Source organism: Mustela lutreola, chromosome 3 (assembly GCF_030435805.1).
Source record: "Mustela lutreola isolate mMusLut2 chromosome 3, mMusLut2.pri, whole genome shotgun sequence".
Taxonomy (NCBI): Eukaryota; Metazoa; Chordata; class Mammalia; order Carnivora; family Mustelidae; genus Mustela; species Mustela lutreola.
Window position 1 is genome coordinate 31465452 of NC_081292.1, and position 19482 is coordinate 31484933.

At 38.1% G+C, this 19482-nt stretch overlaps 1 protein-coding gene across 16 annotated transcripts in view; it reads right to left on the reverse strand.

Moving 5' to 3' along the window:
• The window catches only part of OXR1 (oxidation resistance 1), a 443393-nt gene that overhangs the window by 65333 nt on the left and 358578 nt on the right, over positions 1-19482 (reverse strand). For 3 of the 16 annotated variants that reach the window (XM_059165795.1, XM_059165792.1, XM_059165789.1), the window contains exon 1: positions 9989-10314. The exons of 10 other annotated variants lie outside the window; for them this stretch is intronic. In XM_059165795.1, the coding sequence (XP_059021778.1) occupies positions 9989-10187 (199 nt within the window). In that variant the 5' untranslated portion in view covers positions 10188-10314. Of the gene's footprint in view, positions 1-9598; positions 9752-9988; positions 10315-19482 lie in introns of those variants that run through there. 3 more of the 16 variants (XM_059165801.1, XM_059165796.1, XM_059165797.1) reach the window with 3 other exon arrangements.

Sequence of the window (19482 nt, forward strand, 5' to 3'; positions counted from 1 at the left end):
TTTTCAGTTCCAGAATATCCATTTTTCTTTTTTATAATTCATTTCTTTCTACAAAATTCTCAACATGGCTATTTTAAATCACAACTACAATATCCAGATACACTGTTGTTTCTGAGGTCTCATTATGTGCCTAATTATATTTTGTGTGCTGCATCTTGTATTTGCAAAACTGTCTACTGACAGAATTTGACACACAAAAAGCTGTATTTCTCCAGAAAATATTGTTTCCTTTTGTTAAACAGCTAAGGACACTAGCAATACCAGATCTTGTTAATGAAGATACAGGAATGATAATCTGAAACTAAGCCAAAATCTTAAGAGAATCTACCTACTTGTTTCTCTATACCCTCAGATACAATGTTTTAGGGTCCTAAGTGAGAGTTCACCACCTCGCTTGTATTGGGTCTTATATTCTATCTCTTATCCTTTATATCTGTATGTTGTTAAAAGTACCTTTAAATCTCTCAGTTGCTATTTCTGGAATCAACACATTACCCAGGGAAAAAGCAATTCCCAAATTAGAACTGCTCTTCCTTGGCCTCTGTCCTCACTTAGATCCTAGTCTAGTTATATCAGTTTCCTTTCTGACACCTTCAGTAAAATTTATTTTGCTTTGGCCCAGCTCTTCAGATTGTTCTCGGCAGGAGAGTCTGAATTACCCAGCTTGCTACTACCGGGCTCAGAAGTCCCAAAAGATTTTTAAGCAGCGATCTGAACAAGCAGTATCGGAACTTTAAATTAAAGTCATTTTGGTAGTAGAATGGAAAAGGCAAACTGGAGGAAGAAAACAAGCCTATAAACCAATAATAAAAATAGTATGAGATCCAGTTTTAAAATACTAGAAGTCCACTACTATAACTGAATATTCTCATTTGGGTAGTAGCTACTGATAAAAAAATGTGATAATTTAAAAAATATTGAGGTGAGAGTCAATATTTTCACACACAATAATAAAGAGTAAAACTTCAAAAGCATCTTCTAAACTACAACAGATATTCTGATTACAGCTTTTATAATTACCTGATTCCCTCTATAGTGAGGTAGGAGAGGGAAAAAAAAATGCCTGTATTCTCAAACTTTCACTTCTGATGACTCTTTATCCACAATCAAAACAAAAATAAATTTTAAAAATCCCTTGAGTTCTCTTCAACTTTGTACACATGCTCTTCTAGATATCACACTATCTTTCTGCTTCTTTTCATAGTTGAACGCTTGGAAATGAGTCTACTTTTCACTGTCTTTACTCCATCACCACCTACTGATTCCACAATGCACTATAATGGCTTTTCTCCTCCTAGGTTCACTAAACCTGCCTTGGTAAAAGAGAGCAAACTAAGTGGCAAATATGATGGGCCTGTTCAATTTTATTTTATCTGATCTTTGTGAATCAGTCAACTAATTCCTTCTCAGTGCTCATCTGTCCCTTTATTTGGTAATATCTCATACTGTTCTTGGTGTCCTACCCATTAGTTGTTCCCCTATAGTGCCCCTTTCTCTACCCAAAGGTTTTTTCAGTGGTCCTCTCCTAAGTAAAAAGCTCCATTACATAAAGTGCTATATAGAGAGACCCTTGCTACTTAAAGTTGTTTGTTAGGGACCAACAGCATTAGTATCACCTGGGTGCTTCCAGTGAATGCAGCTTCTAGTAAATGCAGAATCTCAGGCTTCACTTCAGAACTACTGATTACAACTAATATGCATGTGGAATAAATCTGAGAAGCACTGTTTATAGAGCTTTTGAAAGGATCGAACTTGCAGACTGAATAACTGACAGAAGAATGGGCTTCCCTACTGGTGACAGCAATTTTCAAATCTCTGTCAAACTAATCTAATTGTTTTCTAAAATAGTCATTGTGATAGACTATATTGTTACTAAGTATACTATATTCCTTCCTGGGGAGGAATATAAAATACACTGCATCGCACTGATGTCTGACATGGCCATGTGACATGCTTTGCTCAATGAAACATGAACAGAAGTGATGAGTATTCCAGGTAAACTGTTAAGACCCACATTATAATTCTTAACTCTCTTTTTCCTCTATCTCAAGACCAGGGCTGTTTCATACAGAGGCTGCTCCATCAACATGGATCCTAGAGGAAAGATGTACTTCCTAAGAATATTACACATACACACAAGTCCACATAAATCTGATTATTCCCTTTCTACTCCTGATTAAATAATAGTGTGTGGAAAATAAAAGAATTCATGCATAAAAAGCAAATCACCTACCAGGGAGAAAAAAGCAGTCTAGCTTGTTTAACACTTCTTTATGGAAACATTATTCAATTCCGGAAGACTGAAGTTGTGTTAACTATATCAAAATAAAAATTCCAAGAGTGAGGAGGGCTTGATAAAAGGACTAATGGAAAGTACTGAACAATGGTATAAAAATGTAGCTGAAAAACTAATTGTGAATGTTAAAAATATGAAAAAATAATGAGTCAGTATCAGGAGATGGTGAGAAAAAATATGGGAGATGCTAATGCCATCTGAAAAGGAATTAATAATACCAAGGTCTTAGAATTTCCTCAAAATCTACTTAACTTTAGACACACCATTTAGAAAATACTTTCTTAGGGCAAAAAATACATCTTTCAGTTACCCCTTCCTTCAAGCCTTCCATACATCATTCTATCTGTATATATACATAGACCTGGACAAAAATGCTTATCCTAATATTAATTATGTCTCTGGATGTCTAGATTGGAGGTGGCTTTTAAACTTTAATCTTTGCAATATAGGACTTCTTCATAGTTAGCATACATGAATTTTACAAAAAAAAATGTCTTCAAAAGACTGGAAGCATGTAAGATTCTATCTTCAACATTTCTCTTTCAAGCACATATATGTGTCTTCTTTTCAGGAACTTTTCATTGTCACCTCACTTTTCCTAAGGTCTTTATCATACTGAGAGACTGCCATACAACTTAAAAATACATCTCTTTTCAGAAATTGAATTTCAAAATATTTGGTGCATGTCCAAAGGGCTTGTGAAGAAAAGACAAAAACAAAAAATAAACAAAAACCCATTGTGCCTTAGTAATTTGAGACAAAGTTTTAAGGAAAATAGTTTTGTTTTTTTTTTTTTTTAAACTCTACCTACACATTAGTCACCTGATAAACTTAAAATTAGTTGAGGTCCTAAACTTAAGAGATTTGGGTTTATGATCTAATCTTTGATTACTGTCAGAGCATAGAGATCTCATGCTAAGAGTGGGGACTTACCATCATAATTTTTTTAAAAATCTACCCAGGAAATTCTAATGTGCAGCCAGTGTTGAGACCCATTGCTCTAAAAGAGTGCTTTCCAGTGACTTTCTGCAGTGATAGAAATAGTTTATATCTGTGTTATCCAATATAGTATCCACTAGCCTTAAGGCTTCTGAGTGCCTGCAGAAGGCAAGTAAGGCTGAAAACTAAATACTTAATTAAAATTTTATTTCTGTAGAAAATTCTATTGGGTAGCACTGCTCTGGAAATCTAAAATCTAGATTTTATGTATGATCTAAAATCTGTAGTTTACAATCTAGCACCTACCCCTCAGTTAAGATACACCATCTGATTAACTATGTATCTGTATTAATTTTTTGACCCTGTCAGAACTGCTTTTATAACTTGCACTTTGTTGTTATACCACTGAACCACACTAAAGGATGGTATAAAAAAGTAGCTTTTTGAAATTAGAGGCTATATTTAATATAAAGATGGTAAGGATACTTTTTGCTATATTGGGAGTTCCATGAGAATTTCTTCTCATTATTCTATCACCAATAGTGATATTCCTGCAATGAATGGTATTTTCAGCAATGATGGAAATGTTCTATATTTGTGTTATCCGGTTTAGCAGCCACTAGGCAAATGTGGCTATTAAGCACTTGAAATGTAAATAGTAAGGAACCATGTTAAGGAATCTGGATTCTGGACTCTATTTCTGAATCATCCAATATGATAGCAGTAAGGCCCACATGTGGCTACTTTAGTTTAAGTAAAATTAAAAATTTAGTTTGTGTTTTTCCTGCCTGTCTAAGCAATATATTTATCTTAGGGACACTAATTTATGTCTGGTTACATTTCCCTTTTTTCACTGACTGCTAGAAAACAAAGGCAAATTTTGGACCTTTCTCTAACACAAGAATTTGACCTTAAAGCATGCCCCTTTTTTGTTCAAGAAAATTTATCAAGAGTCTCATACTTTAAGTTTGTTGGTGACCACAAAGAGAGCCTTTATAAACAAAAAACTATTGTAGTTACTTTATTTTTTGTTTCACTTATTAAAGTACAAATATAAAAACCTAGCTTTCCCTTAAGCCTTCAACTATAAAATGCATTTCATTTATATATCTAGTAACCGCTAATACACTTCCCAAGGTACTTCTGATAGTTGATTAACTCAAACAGAAAACAAACTAAATATCCTTAAATAATCCTATTTATAAACCTGGGTAATTAAATTTTCTCACATACATTAAACTGCATTTATAAATTTACTATATTCTACTTTAAACACTTAAATTGCCTCTAGCAAGTAAACCTTTCTAAGAATGTAACTGTAGGTAAATACATTAGAATAAAGTTTTAAATATAATTAAATTCTAAATATTCTCAGTTTCTAAATTTATCCTACTAAATACCTGCACCTTTCAATTTCAAAAACAGTTACACAAATACTCATTTTAAATTGTATTTACAAGACTAATTTATACGTACTCTAATAGGCCTAATTTTCTGAAATACAATTTTTTTTTTGAGAGAGAGAAAGAATCTTAAGCAGACTCTGTACTGAGCCTGACGCCTGGGGCGTGATCGCACCACACCGAGATCATGACCTGAGCCAAAATCAAGTGGGAAGGACATTTAACCAACTGAGCAACACAGGTGCCCCTGAAACAGTATTTTAAAGATCAAATACACTGATTATTCCTAAACTTAATTAAAAAAATATTAATACTAAGCATTTAATAAATGAAATATATTACTTGTACTTACTCCTAACCTTACCATGGAAAAAAGACCCATTAAAGAAAGTAGTGATTCTCAATGTGTGGTCCTTAGACCAGCAGCACTAGTATTACTTGGTAAATTGTTAGAAATGCAAATTATGGGGGCACCTGGGTGGCTTAGTCATTAAGCTCTGCCTTCAGCTCGGGTCTTGATCCCAGAGTCCTCCTGGGATCGAACCCTACATCAGGCCCCCTGCTCAGAGCGAAGCCTGCTTCTCCCTCTTCCTCTCCCCTTGCTTGCAGTCCCTCTCTCTGTCAAATAAAATAATAAAATCTTTAAAAAAAAAAAAATGCAAATTATGGGAAGTACCAAATCAGTTTCTTGGGAAGCAGCCCCTCATTTTTATTTTAACTAGATTTTCAGGTGATTCTGACACAAGTCCGAGAATCACTGTTTTACTGTAGTGTCAAATATTCAGAGACACTTTTGTCCAAAAACACAGATAATACTGGGGCACCTGGGTGGCTCAGTGGGTTAAAGCCTCTGCCTTCGGGCAGGGCCTTCCCAGGGTCCTGGGATCCTGCTCTCTGCTCAGGGGGGAGCCTGCTTCCCCCACTCTCTCTCTGCCTGCTCCTCTCTCTGCCTACTTGTGATCTCTGTCAAATAAATAAAATCTTTAAAAAACAAAAAAACAACAACCCCCCCCACAGTTAATACAAAAGATTTCAGTTTAACTGTCCTGTGAGATGAGCAGCGATTCTAAAACAGGGAAATCTACCTCATGTTTAAGGAAAAAATATGAGCTCAAACTTACCATCTGTTACCATGAGAGCAGACTGAGATTATTTATCAAGGTGAAGTTCTTCTCCCTCATCTACCCCTCCCTCCACCTTAAGCAATGACACTAAGACTGCAGACATCTAAGGTCACGCTCCTCCACTGACCAACACTGTGAGTTTTGGGGGTATTTTAATAGTTACTGCAACAATTGGTCCTCCAAATCTTTTAGAGCCACTTGGTCTTTCATGGGTTCAAAATAAACTGTTACCATAGCTTCAATGACAACCTATCCTATCCTTTATCTGATTTAACTTGTTTTAATTTAACATCATTTAATTTAGCATTATTTAATTTAACAACATTTAATTTAACATCATACATGACAGAGCTCTGCATTCTTCTCACATCTAAGAGTGATGGCCCTAACATGGCCATCACTCTTAGAAATATGAAGATAACACTCCAATGGATTTTACATCCCTTATTTCTTTGTCTGGCTCAGTTCCTTCATCAGAAAAATGGGATAACAGTATCTATCTTATAGAGTTGTTACTAGGATTAATTATTTGATAGTGCCTGCCCAATGTTTCTGGCAACTATTATTTTTGTTGCTGTTTCCTCCTGAAAGCTAGAGTTTTAACCACTAAAACTAAATGAATATAAATTTTAAATAAGACCGAGTGAAATGTGTTTAAAGTATACTGTCACCAAGCAAGAAAACAGAGTTGACATAGTAGGGCTGTTTAGGATAACTAATCACAGTAAGTTGAGACTTAAACTTGATAAATCTACTTATTTACATGGATTTTTTACTGTATGACCCAGTAAAGTGAGTACTTTAAAGACCAGGTGAAACAAGTCAGAGAAAGACATATATCCTATGATTTCACTCATGTGGAATTTAAGAAACAAAACAGATGAGAAACAAACAAAACAGATGGGAAAAATAAGAGAAAATCAGAGAGGGAGACAAATCCTAAGAGACTCTTAACTGTAGGAAACAAACTGAGGGTAGCTAGAAGGGAGATGGGTGGGGGGATGGGGTAATTGGGTGATGGGCATTAAGGAGGTCACTTGATGTAATGAGCACTGGGTGTAACGTGACTGATAAATCATTAAACTCTATGTTAACACTGTATGTTAACTAATTGATTTTAAATTAAAAAAAAAAAAAAAAACGCTACCTAGCATAGGCTCCCAAACAAGAATATACTCGAGGTCCAAAAATTTTCCTTGAATCAAGCCCTAATTCACTCTAGGCAGAAATAAGAATTGCAGCATAAGATGTTTTCTTTGTAATTGTTATTAACTAAAGCAAATGGTGTGATAAACTCCTTAATATGTCTAAGTTCCATTTATGTTTTTTTTTCTGGGCAACTATATAATGATGGAGTCAGAAAACACTAAAAGCTAGAAGAGCAAAAGCAGCCACCTAGGAAAGGAGTAAAGGCATCAGTAACACTAACAGTATAGCAAGTGGTTTGTTATAGAAAGAGTGAAATCAAAAACATTTGACCAGAATTTTATCTAATTCATCCTTAATATGTCAACAGTAAAGGTATTTTATCAACATCATTACTGAACCCCAAACCGGGCAAGATCACTACAACAGGGTCCTGGAGTACAGCCAATTTACAAGTGTGGATGTGTCTGTACAAGAAATACTGTGATAGTACACAGGACATTTTAAAGAATTGAAGGCAGGGGTGAGTGACGCTAGGAATCTTAAGCAGCTGTTACAAAAATCTGAAATAAAGGTAGTCACAAGCAGAAAGGGCAAAAGAAATCTTTCAAACAGACTAATACTCATACCAAAAGACAGAAATACCCCCAAAGAAAGAAAGAAAGAAAGAAAGATCCTATAGCCAAATCCATTGGGTAGGTAGCTACAAAAAAAAGAGTTCTCATTTAAGCAAAGGCTAACTAGAAATAAAGCACCACCTATTTTTCACTTGTATATATACACGTTGCCTCCCAAAGGAGTCAATCTAGGAAGCTATACTTATTCTAAAAATGGTGATCAAATTATTGCTGGAGCACTTATTTCTTGAACTGCCTTTAGAACTCTGTAGGCATAACTTCATAGACCCACAATGTTTTTACACCCAAATGCTATTTTCTAGATCTACCACCCATCATTTTCACTTGTTGTGTTCTAAATGAAAAAGAGCTCCAAAATTGAGAACCTCTGGGATCATCTAATCAGTCTCATTTATAAAGAAGGAAATATAGGGCCAAAGAAGTTAAGTAAATGTATAAATTCTTCCAGCAAGTTAATGACAGGATGTACCTGCCCACCTGAGTGTGGTCATAACTGGGACATCACAAGGCCTAACTTGTGTCAGAGATTTGGGAGCACCATAAATATTAAACAGTGTGCCATGAGTTGATGAGGCAGCCTCAACAGAAGAGGAATTTTAAAACTGCGACTATGAAGGAGAGCGTCAGATATAGCAGTCTGCTCAATAAACGTCTTTGAATAAATGAATCTGATGTTTAAGTTTGTGCTCATTAAAATACTGGTCATATTCCTTCCTGGTTAAGTTACACCACGTATCTCTGAATCCTACATCTACCTGTTCATATGCTTTGTTTTGTTTTGAATTTATTTATCTGAGAGAGATCACAAGTAGGCAGAGAGGCAGGCAGAGAGGGAGAAGCAGGCTCCCTGCTGAGCAAAGTCTCAGATCTAGAGGCTGGTCACCTATCTATCATTTGTTTTCAATCAGACAACGAAAGACTCATTTTAAAAATCCCTTATTCACACACTTAAAAGGTTCCATCCTCATCCTTGGTCCCTCCTTTAGGAGAATTCTGCATCTGGTTAACACTTCCAAGGAGAAATATAGTATCCTCCCACTTTTTCATCTTTTAATTCCATAAACAGGAATACTAAAGACGATATGTTATGTAAAGTGAGGAAAAATTATTTAAAGGGACCATGCTAAAGTTAAGACTTTAATATTCAAGTTTCTTCAAAGTTTCAATTACACACCTACACACACTGGACAACAGAGGTCTCCACTGTGTCACTGCTTTAAAATGAAGGGCAGGATGAGGGGCTATGGAGAGATTTGTACACTGTGAGCTTTCCTCTATTTTCTAAACTCTCTAAGGCTGGTAGTTTACTCTCAGAACACCAAATGTATATTAGAATAACAAAAATAACATACAAATGACTCAGAGAGGTCTGCCACTTATTAACTTAGAGGAGGCCAATGACACTGGAGAAGTTATCATATGCAGTACCTCTTCAACGAACACTTTAAAATCCTAAGATATCAGTATCGTGCCTTTATAACTGATTTTTTTTGGGGGGGGGGGTGAAGGGACAGAACGCTACGAAGTCGTTATGATGGAAAAAAAAATTAAAAACACACACACACACAAGAGTGGGTATACTTGTCATGGAGGGAAAAAATAGTCTGCACGTGTCATGGAGGGAAAAAATAGTCTGCCAAGTTCTGCTCTCTCAAGACTACACGCGGCCTTTCAAAGTATACGGCACAAAAATCAACCTATGTTCCGGTGGAAATTAAGCATTTTCTTCCCCAAAGTAGTATTAAGGGCATCTTAACCGTTGACGAGTTTCTTTTTTCTTTTTTTTTTTAAAGATTTTATTTATTTATTTGACAGAGAGAAATCACAAGTAGATGGAGAGGCAGGCAGAGAGAGAGAGAGAGAGGGAAGCAGGCTCCCCGCTGAGCAGAGAGTCCAATGCGGGACTCGATCCCAGGACCCTGAGATCATGACCTGAGCCGAAGGCAGCGGCTTAACCCACTGAGCCACCCAGGCGCCCTTAACCGTTGACGAGTTTCAAATAAAAACTGACCCAAACCAGAACACCAAACCCGGCAAGGCGATCTTAATTACCTCAGAGACGAACACCACCAGCATCATAATTGGTTCAATATTCACCTCCCAGTGGGAGGGAAAAAAAGAATGGAGCACTCGGCGGGGTAAAGAAAGTCGGGACTAGGTGAAGCAAGCAGGAAGAGCCGAGCAGGAAAAGCTACGACGCAGACTGCCGGAACTCTTCCGTCCCTCGAGCAGAGCGAGTCCTTCCCCCTCACCCCCTCCCCGCCGGCCGCGCAGCCACACCTGCCAACGCCCTGCAGAGCGACCCCCGCCCGCCCAGTCCGCGAGCGGCGCCCGCCGGGGCCGCGCACTCCCACCCCGAGCCCCGACCTCCGCCGCCCCCACTCCCGCCCCAGCCCTCAGCTCGGGTCGGCCGCGCGGGAGGCGAAGGAAGGCTGGGCTCACCGGGTCCCTCCGGGCTGGACGGCGCCGGGGGCCGGTGGGGCGGGGACCCGCACCCGGGGTCCCCCTGGGCGGGCTCCCTCAGGTAATCCTCGAAGCGCACCTGCCGGGCTTCGCCGCCACCCCCGAAGCCCCACAGGCGGTTGGCAGTGCCCCGCAGAAGGCGCCCGCTCTTCCCCGTGAACGTGGTCAGGTAGTCCATGCTGCCGCGGGGCAGGGGCCCGGGAGGCCGACGGTTTGCGCGGCGGCGGCAGCCACTGGGTGCGAGGCCGCCCGCCCCTGCGACCCGACCGGGGGCGGTGGCTCCGCGCGCCTCACAGGAGGCGGGGAGGGGGAGGGGGCTTCCCTAGCTCGGCCCGGGGGCGGACCATCAGGAAACTAGGCGTCGGGGGTGGGGGGAGCTGACGGGGGGGGGGAGGCAAAAGTTTTTGAAAAGTTATTCTTGTCGCTTCCAGACGCCAAGTCAGGCAAAGCTTCGCTTGTAAAGTAGACGCATTCTTCCTGGAGTAGATGCAGGGCCGAGAAGCTGGCGGCTTTTAAGCAAGCCGGACCCGTCCTATCGGCTCCTCCACCCCCCCGGCCGGCTCCAATGGAGCAGGCCCGCCCCGCCCTGCCCCGCCCCGTCCGGACCCGACCGGACTTTCAGGACTGCTGGGGAAAGCGGGGGAGGTTGAGCTTTGGGGCCCTGGGGCTGAGCCAAGGATAAAAATGGCCCAGGGAGGCTCTGCTGGAGTTATGTACAGTTTGGGGGCCTAGGAGAGAAGTGTCAAAAAGTTTGTGTGGGTGTGGGTGGGGGGGGAGGGGCACAATTCAAACTTTTGCAGCTTGTAATTTGGGGGGCTCTGTGGGGGTAGGGAGGCAGGAGGGAAGGTGGCTTTGAGGCAAAACTTTATAGTTAAAACCAACTTAGATAAGATGCTTCTTACCAAGCATTATGAGACCATATTCGAAGAATAAAGCATTAATAGTCACATTTTAAGTTCGTTGTGACATTATGAACTGTTAAGAGTTTGACATTTCATGAATCTGGCCCTATAACCAGATAGAGGACCAGATTCATGGACCAGATATAAAGCATCCCCTTTATACCTGGTATAAAGCAAGGTAATCAAGGGTTTTAGTGTGCAACCTTATTCTTTAGGCAGAAAAGAAGTAATGACTTTTGACATTTACTGAGATCTGGTTATTCCTGTCCTTTCATATCTGTTTATATCACTTTTAGTTTTTCGCATGCATTAAATAAACTCTCTTTCTTAGAATTACCAATTTATTAATGTATGTGAAGAAAAGGTTTGAATTACTTGAGTTGAAGATTTAGTAATACCAAATAATGGAGTCAAGAAAAGCCTTCAGGGGGCGCCTGGGTGGCTCAGTGGGTTAAGCCTCTGCCTTCAGCTCGGGTCATGGTCTCAGGGTCCTGGGATGGAGCCCCACATCGCCCCACATCGGGCTCTCTGCTCAACAGGGATCCTGCCCCCCCCCCCCCGTGGCTGCCTCTCTGCCTACTTGTGATCTCTCTCCCTCTGTCAAATAAATAAATGAAATCTTAAAAAAAAAAAAAAGAAAGAAAAAGAAAAGCCTTCAGGAACTTAAGCTTTTTGCTGAACCATAAAGATTATCCCCTCTTCCCTCTTTCAAAATGATCTTTTTCCCACCACTACCTTTCAGCTTAAATTCTTACTAGAAAAAACTTAACTATCTTAACAATAGCATCCCCTTTATACCTGGTTAAAACACACAATGTTTGGGGTGCCTGGGTGGCTCACTGGGTTAAAGCCTCTGTCTTTGGCTTGGGTCAAGATCATGATCTCAGGGTCCTAGGATAGAGCCCCTAGTCTGGCTCTCTGCTCAGCAGGGAACCTGCTTTCCCCTCTCTCTCTGCCTGCCCCTCTGCCTACCTGTGATCTGTCAAATAAATAAATAAAATCTTAAAAAAAAAATACACAATGTTTGGGCTGTACCCCCACGGTGTAACTCAGTGTTTGTGAGAAAGGACCCAGAAATCTACATATCCACCAATCATCCCTGTGTTCAGATGTTCTGGACCTCTTACGGGACCCACTGGTAGAATGGTAGGTGACTCCTAGTTTTTCTGAGTTTTCTTTTCAATAAGGAAGCATTACCACCCTTAGCACCACTTCTGAAATCTCACAGAGGCTCAGTAAGCTTAAAAATCAAATTGGAATGACTTAAGTCTAATTCTGATTGACTAAATTGAAATTCTTTTTCTAAAATATGTTTCACATATAGAAATATCTAGTTTGTGATAGTCCTATCCAAATAGTGTCTGAGTTTTTTATCCTTCATTGAATCTGCACTTTTACATCCAACCTAAGCAGGAACCTGTACTCTTACCAGTTCGAATACAGGGTTAGAGGCAGTTGGCCCATCAGTTTTTTTTCTGCTTCTGTTTCATGGAAAGCTAGAGCTGCTGGAGAAAAAAATGTGTAAACTTGATGATTATGTGCTTTACAAATTTTGATTTAAACTCAAGTAAGCCCTTAATGTCTCCAAAATCCTTTTATTCATATAGTCAATCAGCTTTCTTTCTTATTCTTCACATTTGTTGTCTGAATCATCACTATTCTCCTGAAGTTACTAAATTCATCTAACTAATATGTTACCTTGCCTTCTGCGTGAGAAGTCATTAGGCCCTCAAATATGAATCATCTCACTTTTCTTTTTCTCTTCAATCTACAACAAGCTCATCTCCTTTTACTTTGCCTCAGAAGTAACTTCTATTCATGCCATTCCCTCTCCAAATTAACTTCTAAAAATTTATTTTAAAAATTTATTCATTTGAGAGAAGGAGAGAGAGAGAAAGTGAGCTCACAAATGGAAGGGGGGGTACTGGTAGGGACGGGGGTTGTGGGCAGGGAGCTGCAGAGGAACAAGCAGATCCCCCTCTCCTGCTGAGCCAGGACTCCATCCCAGGACCCTGACATGATCCTAGCCAAAGGCAGATGCTTAACCAACTGAGCCATCCAGGCATTCCTCCAAATGAACTCTTGATCTTAGTCTGGTTTATATTGCCTTTGACTTGTCAATGTTATTACTACTTCCTTGTATTATTTTCTCTCTCTTCACTCTGGATCCTTCCCCTTTTCCTACCTATATCATTCACGGAAATCCTTTCCATCCTTTAAAAAAAAAAAAAAAAAAAAAAAAGGTTCCTTATACCATGTCTGTCTCCCCTAGCAACCTTTTCCTCATTTAAAAATATACCTATTGGGATCCCTAGGTGGCTCAGTCAGTTGAGCGTCTGCCTTCTGCTCAGGTCTTGATCCCAGAGTCCTGGGATGGAGCCTGCTTCTTCCTCTCCCCACCCCACTCCTTGTGCTCTCTCAACCTGTCCCTCTCTCTCTCAAATAAATAAATAAAATCCTTTAAAAAGTTAATAAAATATGACAATTATATTTATTGAGGTATGATTTACAAACCATATAATCCACCTGTTAAAGGCATACAATTCAACAGATATTGTACATGTACACAGTTGTTAAACCATTACCAGAAATCTACTTTTTCAACATTTCTATCACCCCAAAAAGAAACTTCTTACCTATTTGCAGTCACTCCCCATGCCCACCCCCCAGGAGGTGGTGACCACTAATCTACCATTTGTCTTTATGGATTTACCTTTTATAGATATTTCATACATATGGAATTATATACTATCTGGTGTTTGGTATCTGACTTTTTTCACTTAGCATATGGATATATCACATTTTATTTATCCATTCATTAAGTTGATGGGAATTTGGATTGTTCTCATTTGTGGCTATTATGAAGAATTTTGCTATAAACATCTGCGTACAAATTTTTTATGGACATATGTTTTCATTTCCCTATATGTATAATAATGTAAGTTTAAGGTATATAATGTATTGATTTGATACAATGCAAAATGACTACCACAATAAGGTTAGTTAACATCTCCATCAATGCACATATTACTTTTCTGTATGTGGTGAGAACATTTAAGATTTACTCTCGTAGTAATATTCAAGCATATAATGGTGACTGTTTCCTATAGTCACCATGCTACACATTGAAGCCTCAGAATTTCTCATCTTAAAATCAGAAGTTTGTACCATTTGAACAACATCTCACTCATTCCAACGCCCAACCCCTGGCAACCACAATTCTAATCTGTTTCTATGAGTTCACCTTTTTTAGATTCCACATGTGAGTGAGATCATACAGTATTTGTCTTTCTTTGACTTTTGTTTCACTTAGCATAGTGCCCTCAATGTTCATCCATGTTGATGCCAATGACAGGATAACCTTCTTTTTTAATGGATGAGTAATATTCTGTGTGTGTGTGTGTGTGTGTGTGAGAGAGAGAGAGAGAGAGAGAGAGAGAGAAAGAGAGAGCGAATCTTCTTTATCCATTTATCCAGTGATGGACATTTAGGTTGTTTCCATGTCCTGGCTACTGTGTAATGTTGCTGTGAACATGGAAGTGCAAATATTTCTTTAAGATAGTGATTTCATTTCCTTCAGATATATACCCGGAAGTGAAACAGCTAGATCTTATGGTAATTCTAGATTTATTTTTTTGAGGACCCTCCATACTGTTTTCCACAATGGCTTTACTAATCTACATTCCTACCAATGGAGCACGGGTTCCCTTTTGTCCACATCCTTACCAATACTTGCTCTCTCTTCTTGTTTTGATGGATAATCATTTTAATTGTTGTGAGCTGATATCTCATTGTGTTTTTGATTTGCATTTTTCTGATGATTAGTGATGTTGGACATCTTTTTGTGTACCTGTTGGCTATTTGTATGTCTTCTTTAGGAAAATGTTTCTTGAAGTCTTCCATCCATTTTTTTCATTGGATTCTTTGGGTTCCTTTGTTTTTTGTTTTTGCTATCGAATTTTTAGTTGATTATGTATTTTGGATATTAACTCCTTATCAGATAAATGGTTTGCAAATGTTTTCTCCCATTCTTTAGGCTGGGTTTTCATTTTATTGCTGGTTTCCTTAGCTGTACATAAGATTTTTAGTTTGATACAGTCCTACTGGTTTGTTTTTGCTTTTACTCTTGCCTTTTTAGTATCATATCCAAAAATCATTGCTAGGACCAATGTCAAGGAGCTTTTGTCCATGTGTTTTCTTCTGGGAGTTTTATAGGTTCAGGTTTCACATTTGCATCTTTAATCCATTTCATGTTAATTTTTGTGTACGGTATAAGTTAGAAATCCAATTTCATTCTTTTGTGTGTGACTATCCAATTTCCCCAATACCATTTATTAAAGAGACTGTCCTTTCTTCAGTGAATATTCTTGGCTCCCTTGTCAAATATTAATTAACAGTATATGGATGGTTTGTTTCTGGGCTCTTGATTCTGTTCCATTGGTCTATGTGTCTGTTTTTATGGCAGTACTATACTGTTCTGATTACTATAGCTTTGTAATATAATTTAAAATCAGGAAGTATAATTTTTCAATTTTCTCCTTCTTTTTCAGGATTGGCTATTTAGGGTCTTTTGTAATTCCATATTAATTTGGGGATTGTTTGGTTTATTTCTATGAAAATGCCACTGGATTTTTGAGGGATTGCACTGAATATGTAGAACACTTTAGGTAGTAAAGACATTTTAACAATATTGTTCTAATACTTGAACTCAGAATACCTTTCAATTTATTTTTTTTATGTCCAATTTCTTCCTCAACATCTTATAGTTTTCACAGTAGAGACCCTTCACCTCTTCGGTTAACTTTATTGCTAAGCATTTTGCTGTTTTTTATTCTATTACAAATGGTTTGCTTTATTTCTTTTTTGGATAATTCATGGTTAGTCTATATGAATGCAACTGATTTTTCTATGTTGATTTGTATCCTGCAACTTTATAAAATTCATTTATTAGTTCTAACAATATTTTCAAGAAGTCTTTAGGATTTTCTGTATATAAGATCATGTTCTGCAAATACAGACAACTGCATTTCCTCCTTTCATATTTGGTTGCATTTTATTTCTTTGTCTTGCCTGAATGCTCTGGCTAGAACATTCAGTACTGTTGAGAGTGGGAGCCCTTGTCTTCTTCCCGATCTTAGGGGAAAAACTTTCAAACTCTCACCACAGAGTACTATGATAATGGGCTTGGCATATATATGGCCTTTATTATGTTGAGATACCTTCCTTCCATACCCAGATTTATTGAGAGCTTTTGCCATGGTGGGATAATGAATTTTGTCAACTGTTTTTCTGCATTTATTGAGATGATTGTATGATTTTTATTTTTCATTCTTTTAATATGGCATATATATAACATTTATTGATTTGCATATATTGAACCATTCTTGTATCTCAGGATTAATTCCCACTTGATCATGGTATATGATCTTTCTATTATGCTGTCAAATTTGGTTTGCTAGTGAAAAATGTCTGCATCAATATTCATGAGAGATATTGTTCTGTAGTTTTCTTTTCTTGCGGACTCCTTATCTGGCTTTGGTATTGGGGATAATGCTGGCCTCATAAAACGAGTTCTGGAGTGTTCCCTCCTCTTCCATTTTTTTTGGAAAGATTAAGAACTGATGTTAATTCTTTAAATATTTGGCAGAATTCTCCATTGAAGCCATCTGGTCCTGGGCCTTTTTTTTTTTTTTTCTTTTTGTGATATTTTTGATAACTGATCAGTCTCCTTACTCACATTTGGTCTGTTCAGATTTTCTTTCCTTTCTTTCTTTTTTTTTTTTTAAGATTTTATTTATTTATCTGACAGAGAGAGAGACATAGCAAGAGAGGGAACACAAGAGGGGTAGTAGGAGAGAGAGAAGCGGGCTCCCCGCTGAGCAGGGAGCCCAAGGCTGGCTTGATTCCCAGACCCTGGGATCATGACCTGAGCCACCAAAGGCAGATGCTTAACGACTGAGCCACTCAGACACCCCTGTTCAGATTCTCTATTTCTTCATCATTCAATTTGAGTAGGTTGTAGATTTCTAGGAATTTATCCATTTCTCCCAGGTAATCCAATTCTGGGCACACTGGTCTCTTATGAACCTTTATATTTGTTTGTTATCAGCTGTAATGGCTCCTTTCTTTCTAAATTTATTTATAGCTGTTTATTCTTTTTCTTAGTCCAGCTAAAGGTTTGTCACTTTTGTTTCTCTTTTCAAAAAAAACCAACATTTAATTTCATTGATCTTCTCTATTTTTTTCTGGTCTCTATTTCATTTTGCTGCTCTGATCTTTTGTTCCTTCCTTCTAACTTTTGAACAAGTTTGTTCAAAGTTCTTTTTCTAGTTCTTTGAAGTATAAAGTTAGGTTGTTTATTTGAAATCTTTATTTTTTCTTAAAATCTTCTATAAAATTATCTCACAGTACTGATTTTGCTGTTTCGAATAGTTTGGGTATGTTGTATTTTCATTTTCATTTGTTTCAAGATACTTTTTGATTTCCCCTTTGGCCAACTGGTTTAAGAGTGTGTTGTTCAATTTACAAATATTTATGAATTATGAATTTTTTCCAATTATCTTACTGTTACTGATTTCTAGTTTCATACCATTGTGGTTGGGAAAGATATTTTGTATGATTTCAACCCTTTTAAATTTACTAAGACTTGTTTGTGACATAACATATGATCTGTTCTGGAGACTATTCAATGTGTTCTTGAGAAGAATATGTATTTTGCTATTGTTGGATGGAATATTCTGCATATGTTCTGTTAGGTCCATTTGGTCAAATGTGTAGTTTAAAACCAATGTTGGCTGACTGACTGGCTAATCCATCTATTGTTGAATATGGGATATTAAAGTTCCTTATCCTTACTGTATTGTTACCTGTTTCTCTCTTCACATCTCCCTTCACATTTTAAAACGTATATTTAGGGGTGCCTGGGTGGCTCAGTTGGTTAAGCCATGCCTTCAGCTCAGGTCATGATCCTGGAGTCCTGGGATTGAGTCCCACATTGGGCTCCTAGTTCTGCGGGGAGTCTGCTTCTCGCTCTGACCTTCTCCCCTCTCAGGTTCCCTCTCACTCTCTCTCTCTCTCTCAAATAAATAAGTAAAATCTTTTTTTTTAAAGATTTTATTTATTTATTTGACAGAGAGAGATCAGAAGTAGGCAGAGAGACAGGCAGAGAGAGAGAGAGGAGGAACCAGGCTCCCTGCTGAGCAGAGAGCCTGATGCGGGACTCGATCCCAGAACCCTGAGATCATGACCTGAGCCGAAGGCAGTGGCTTAACCCACTGAGCCACCCAGGCGCCCCAAATAAGTAAAATCTTAAAAAAAAAAAAAAAAAAGAAGTATATTTAGATGCTCCAGTACAGGTGTATCTATATTAATGATTATTATATTTTCTTAATGAAACTGACATCTTTGTCATATTATAATAACCTTCTTTTGTCTCTCATTATGGTTTTTTACTTAAATTCTATTTTGTCTACCTTAAGTATAGCTGCTCTTGCTCTCTTTTGCCTTCCATTTGCATGGACTATCCTTTTCCATCTCGTTACTTTTAGTTTATGTGATTCCTGAAGCTGATGTGAGTCTCTTGTGGGCAACATATGGTTGGATCTTGTTTTTGTTTTTTGTTTTTTTTTAATTTGTTCAGCCCCTCCATCCCTTTTGATTAGAGAATTTAATACATTTACATTTAAATTAACAGGTAAAGATTTGATAAGGTCTTACTGATGCCACATTATTGTTTTTTTGACTGTTACTTAGTTCCTTTGCTCCTTTTGTCCTCTTTTGCTGTCTTCCTTTGTAAACTGATAGATTTCCATAGTGGTATGTTTTTCTTTCTTTCTTTTTATCTTATGAGTATCTATCTACTATAGGTTTTTGCTTTTTGGTTACCATGAGTCTCACATAAAACATAACAGATTATTTTAAGCTGATAACTTCATTTCAAGAGCATGTAAAAACTCTTGGGGCTCCTGGGTAGCTCGGTCAGGTTAAGTGTCTATTTTCCACTCAGGTCATGACCTCAGGATCCTGAGATCAAGCCTCATGTTGGGGCTCCCTGCTCAGTGAGGAGCCTGCTTGTTCCTACCCCTCTGCTGCTCCCCCTGCTTGTGCTCCCTCTCTCTCTGTCAAATATATAAATAAAATCTTTAAAAAAAAAAAAGCCTCTACATTTTCCCCCTCCCCCATTTGTTTTTGATCTCTCAATTTACCTCTATTTTGTGTATCCACTACCAAATTATTACAGCCAAACTTATTTGTAATAATTTTGTCCTTTAACCTTTTCACTAGGAGTTAGTGATTAACACACCACCATGTTACAGTCTAAGAGTATTCTGAATTTCACTTTATACTTATCTTTACCATTGTGTTTTATCTTTTCATATGTTTCTATGTTACCAATTAATATCCTTTCATTTTAGCTTGAAGAACTCCTTTTAGCCTTCTTTTTTTCTTTTTTTTTTTAAAGGGCAGATATAGTGGTGATGAACTCCCCCAGCTTTTATTTGTTTGGGAAAGTCTTTAACTTGCCTTCATTTCTCAAGGACAAGTATGTCAATTCATGGAAACCATGTAATA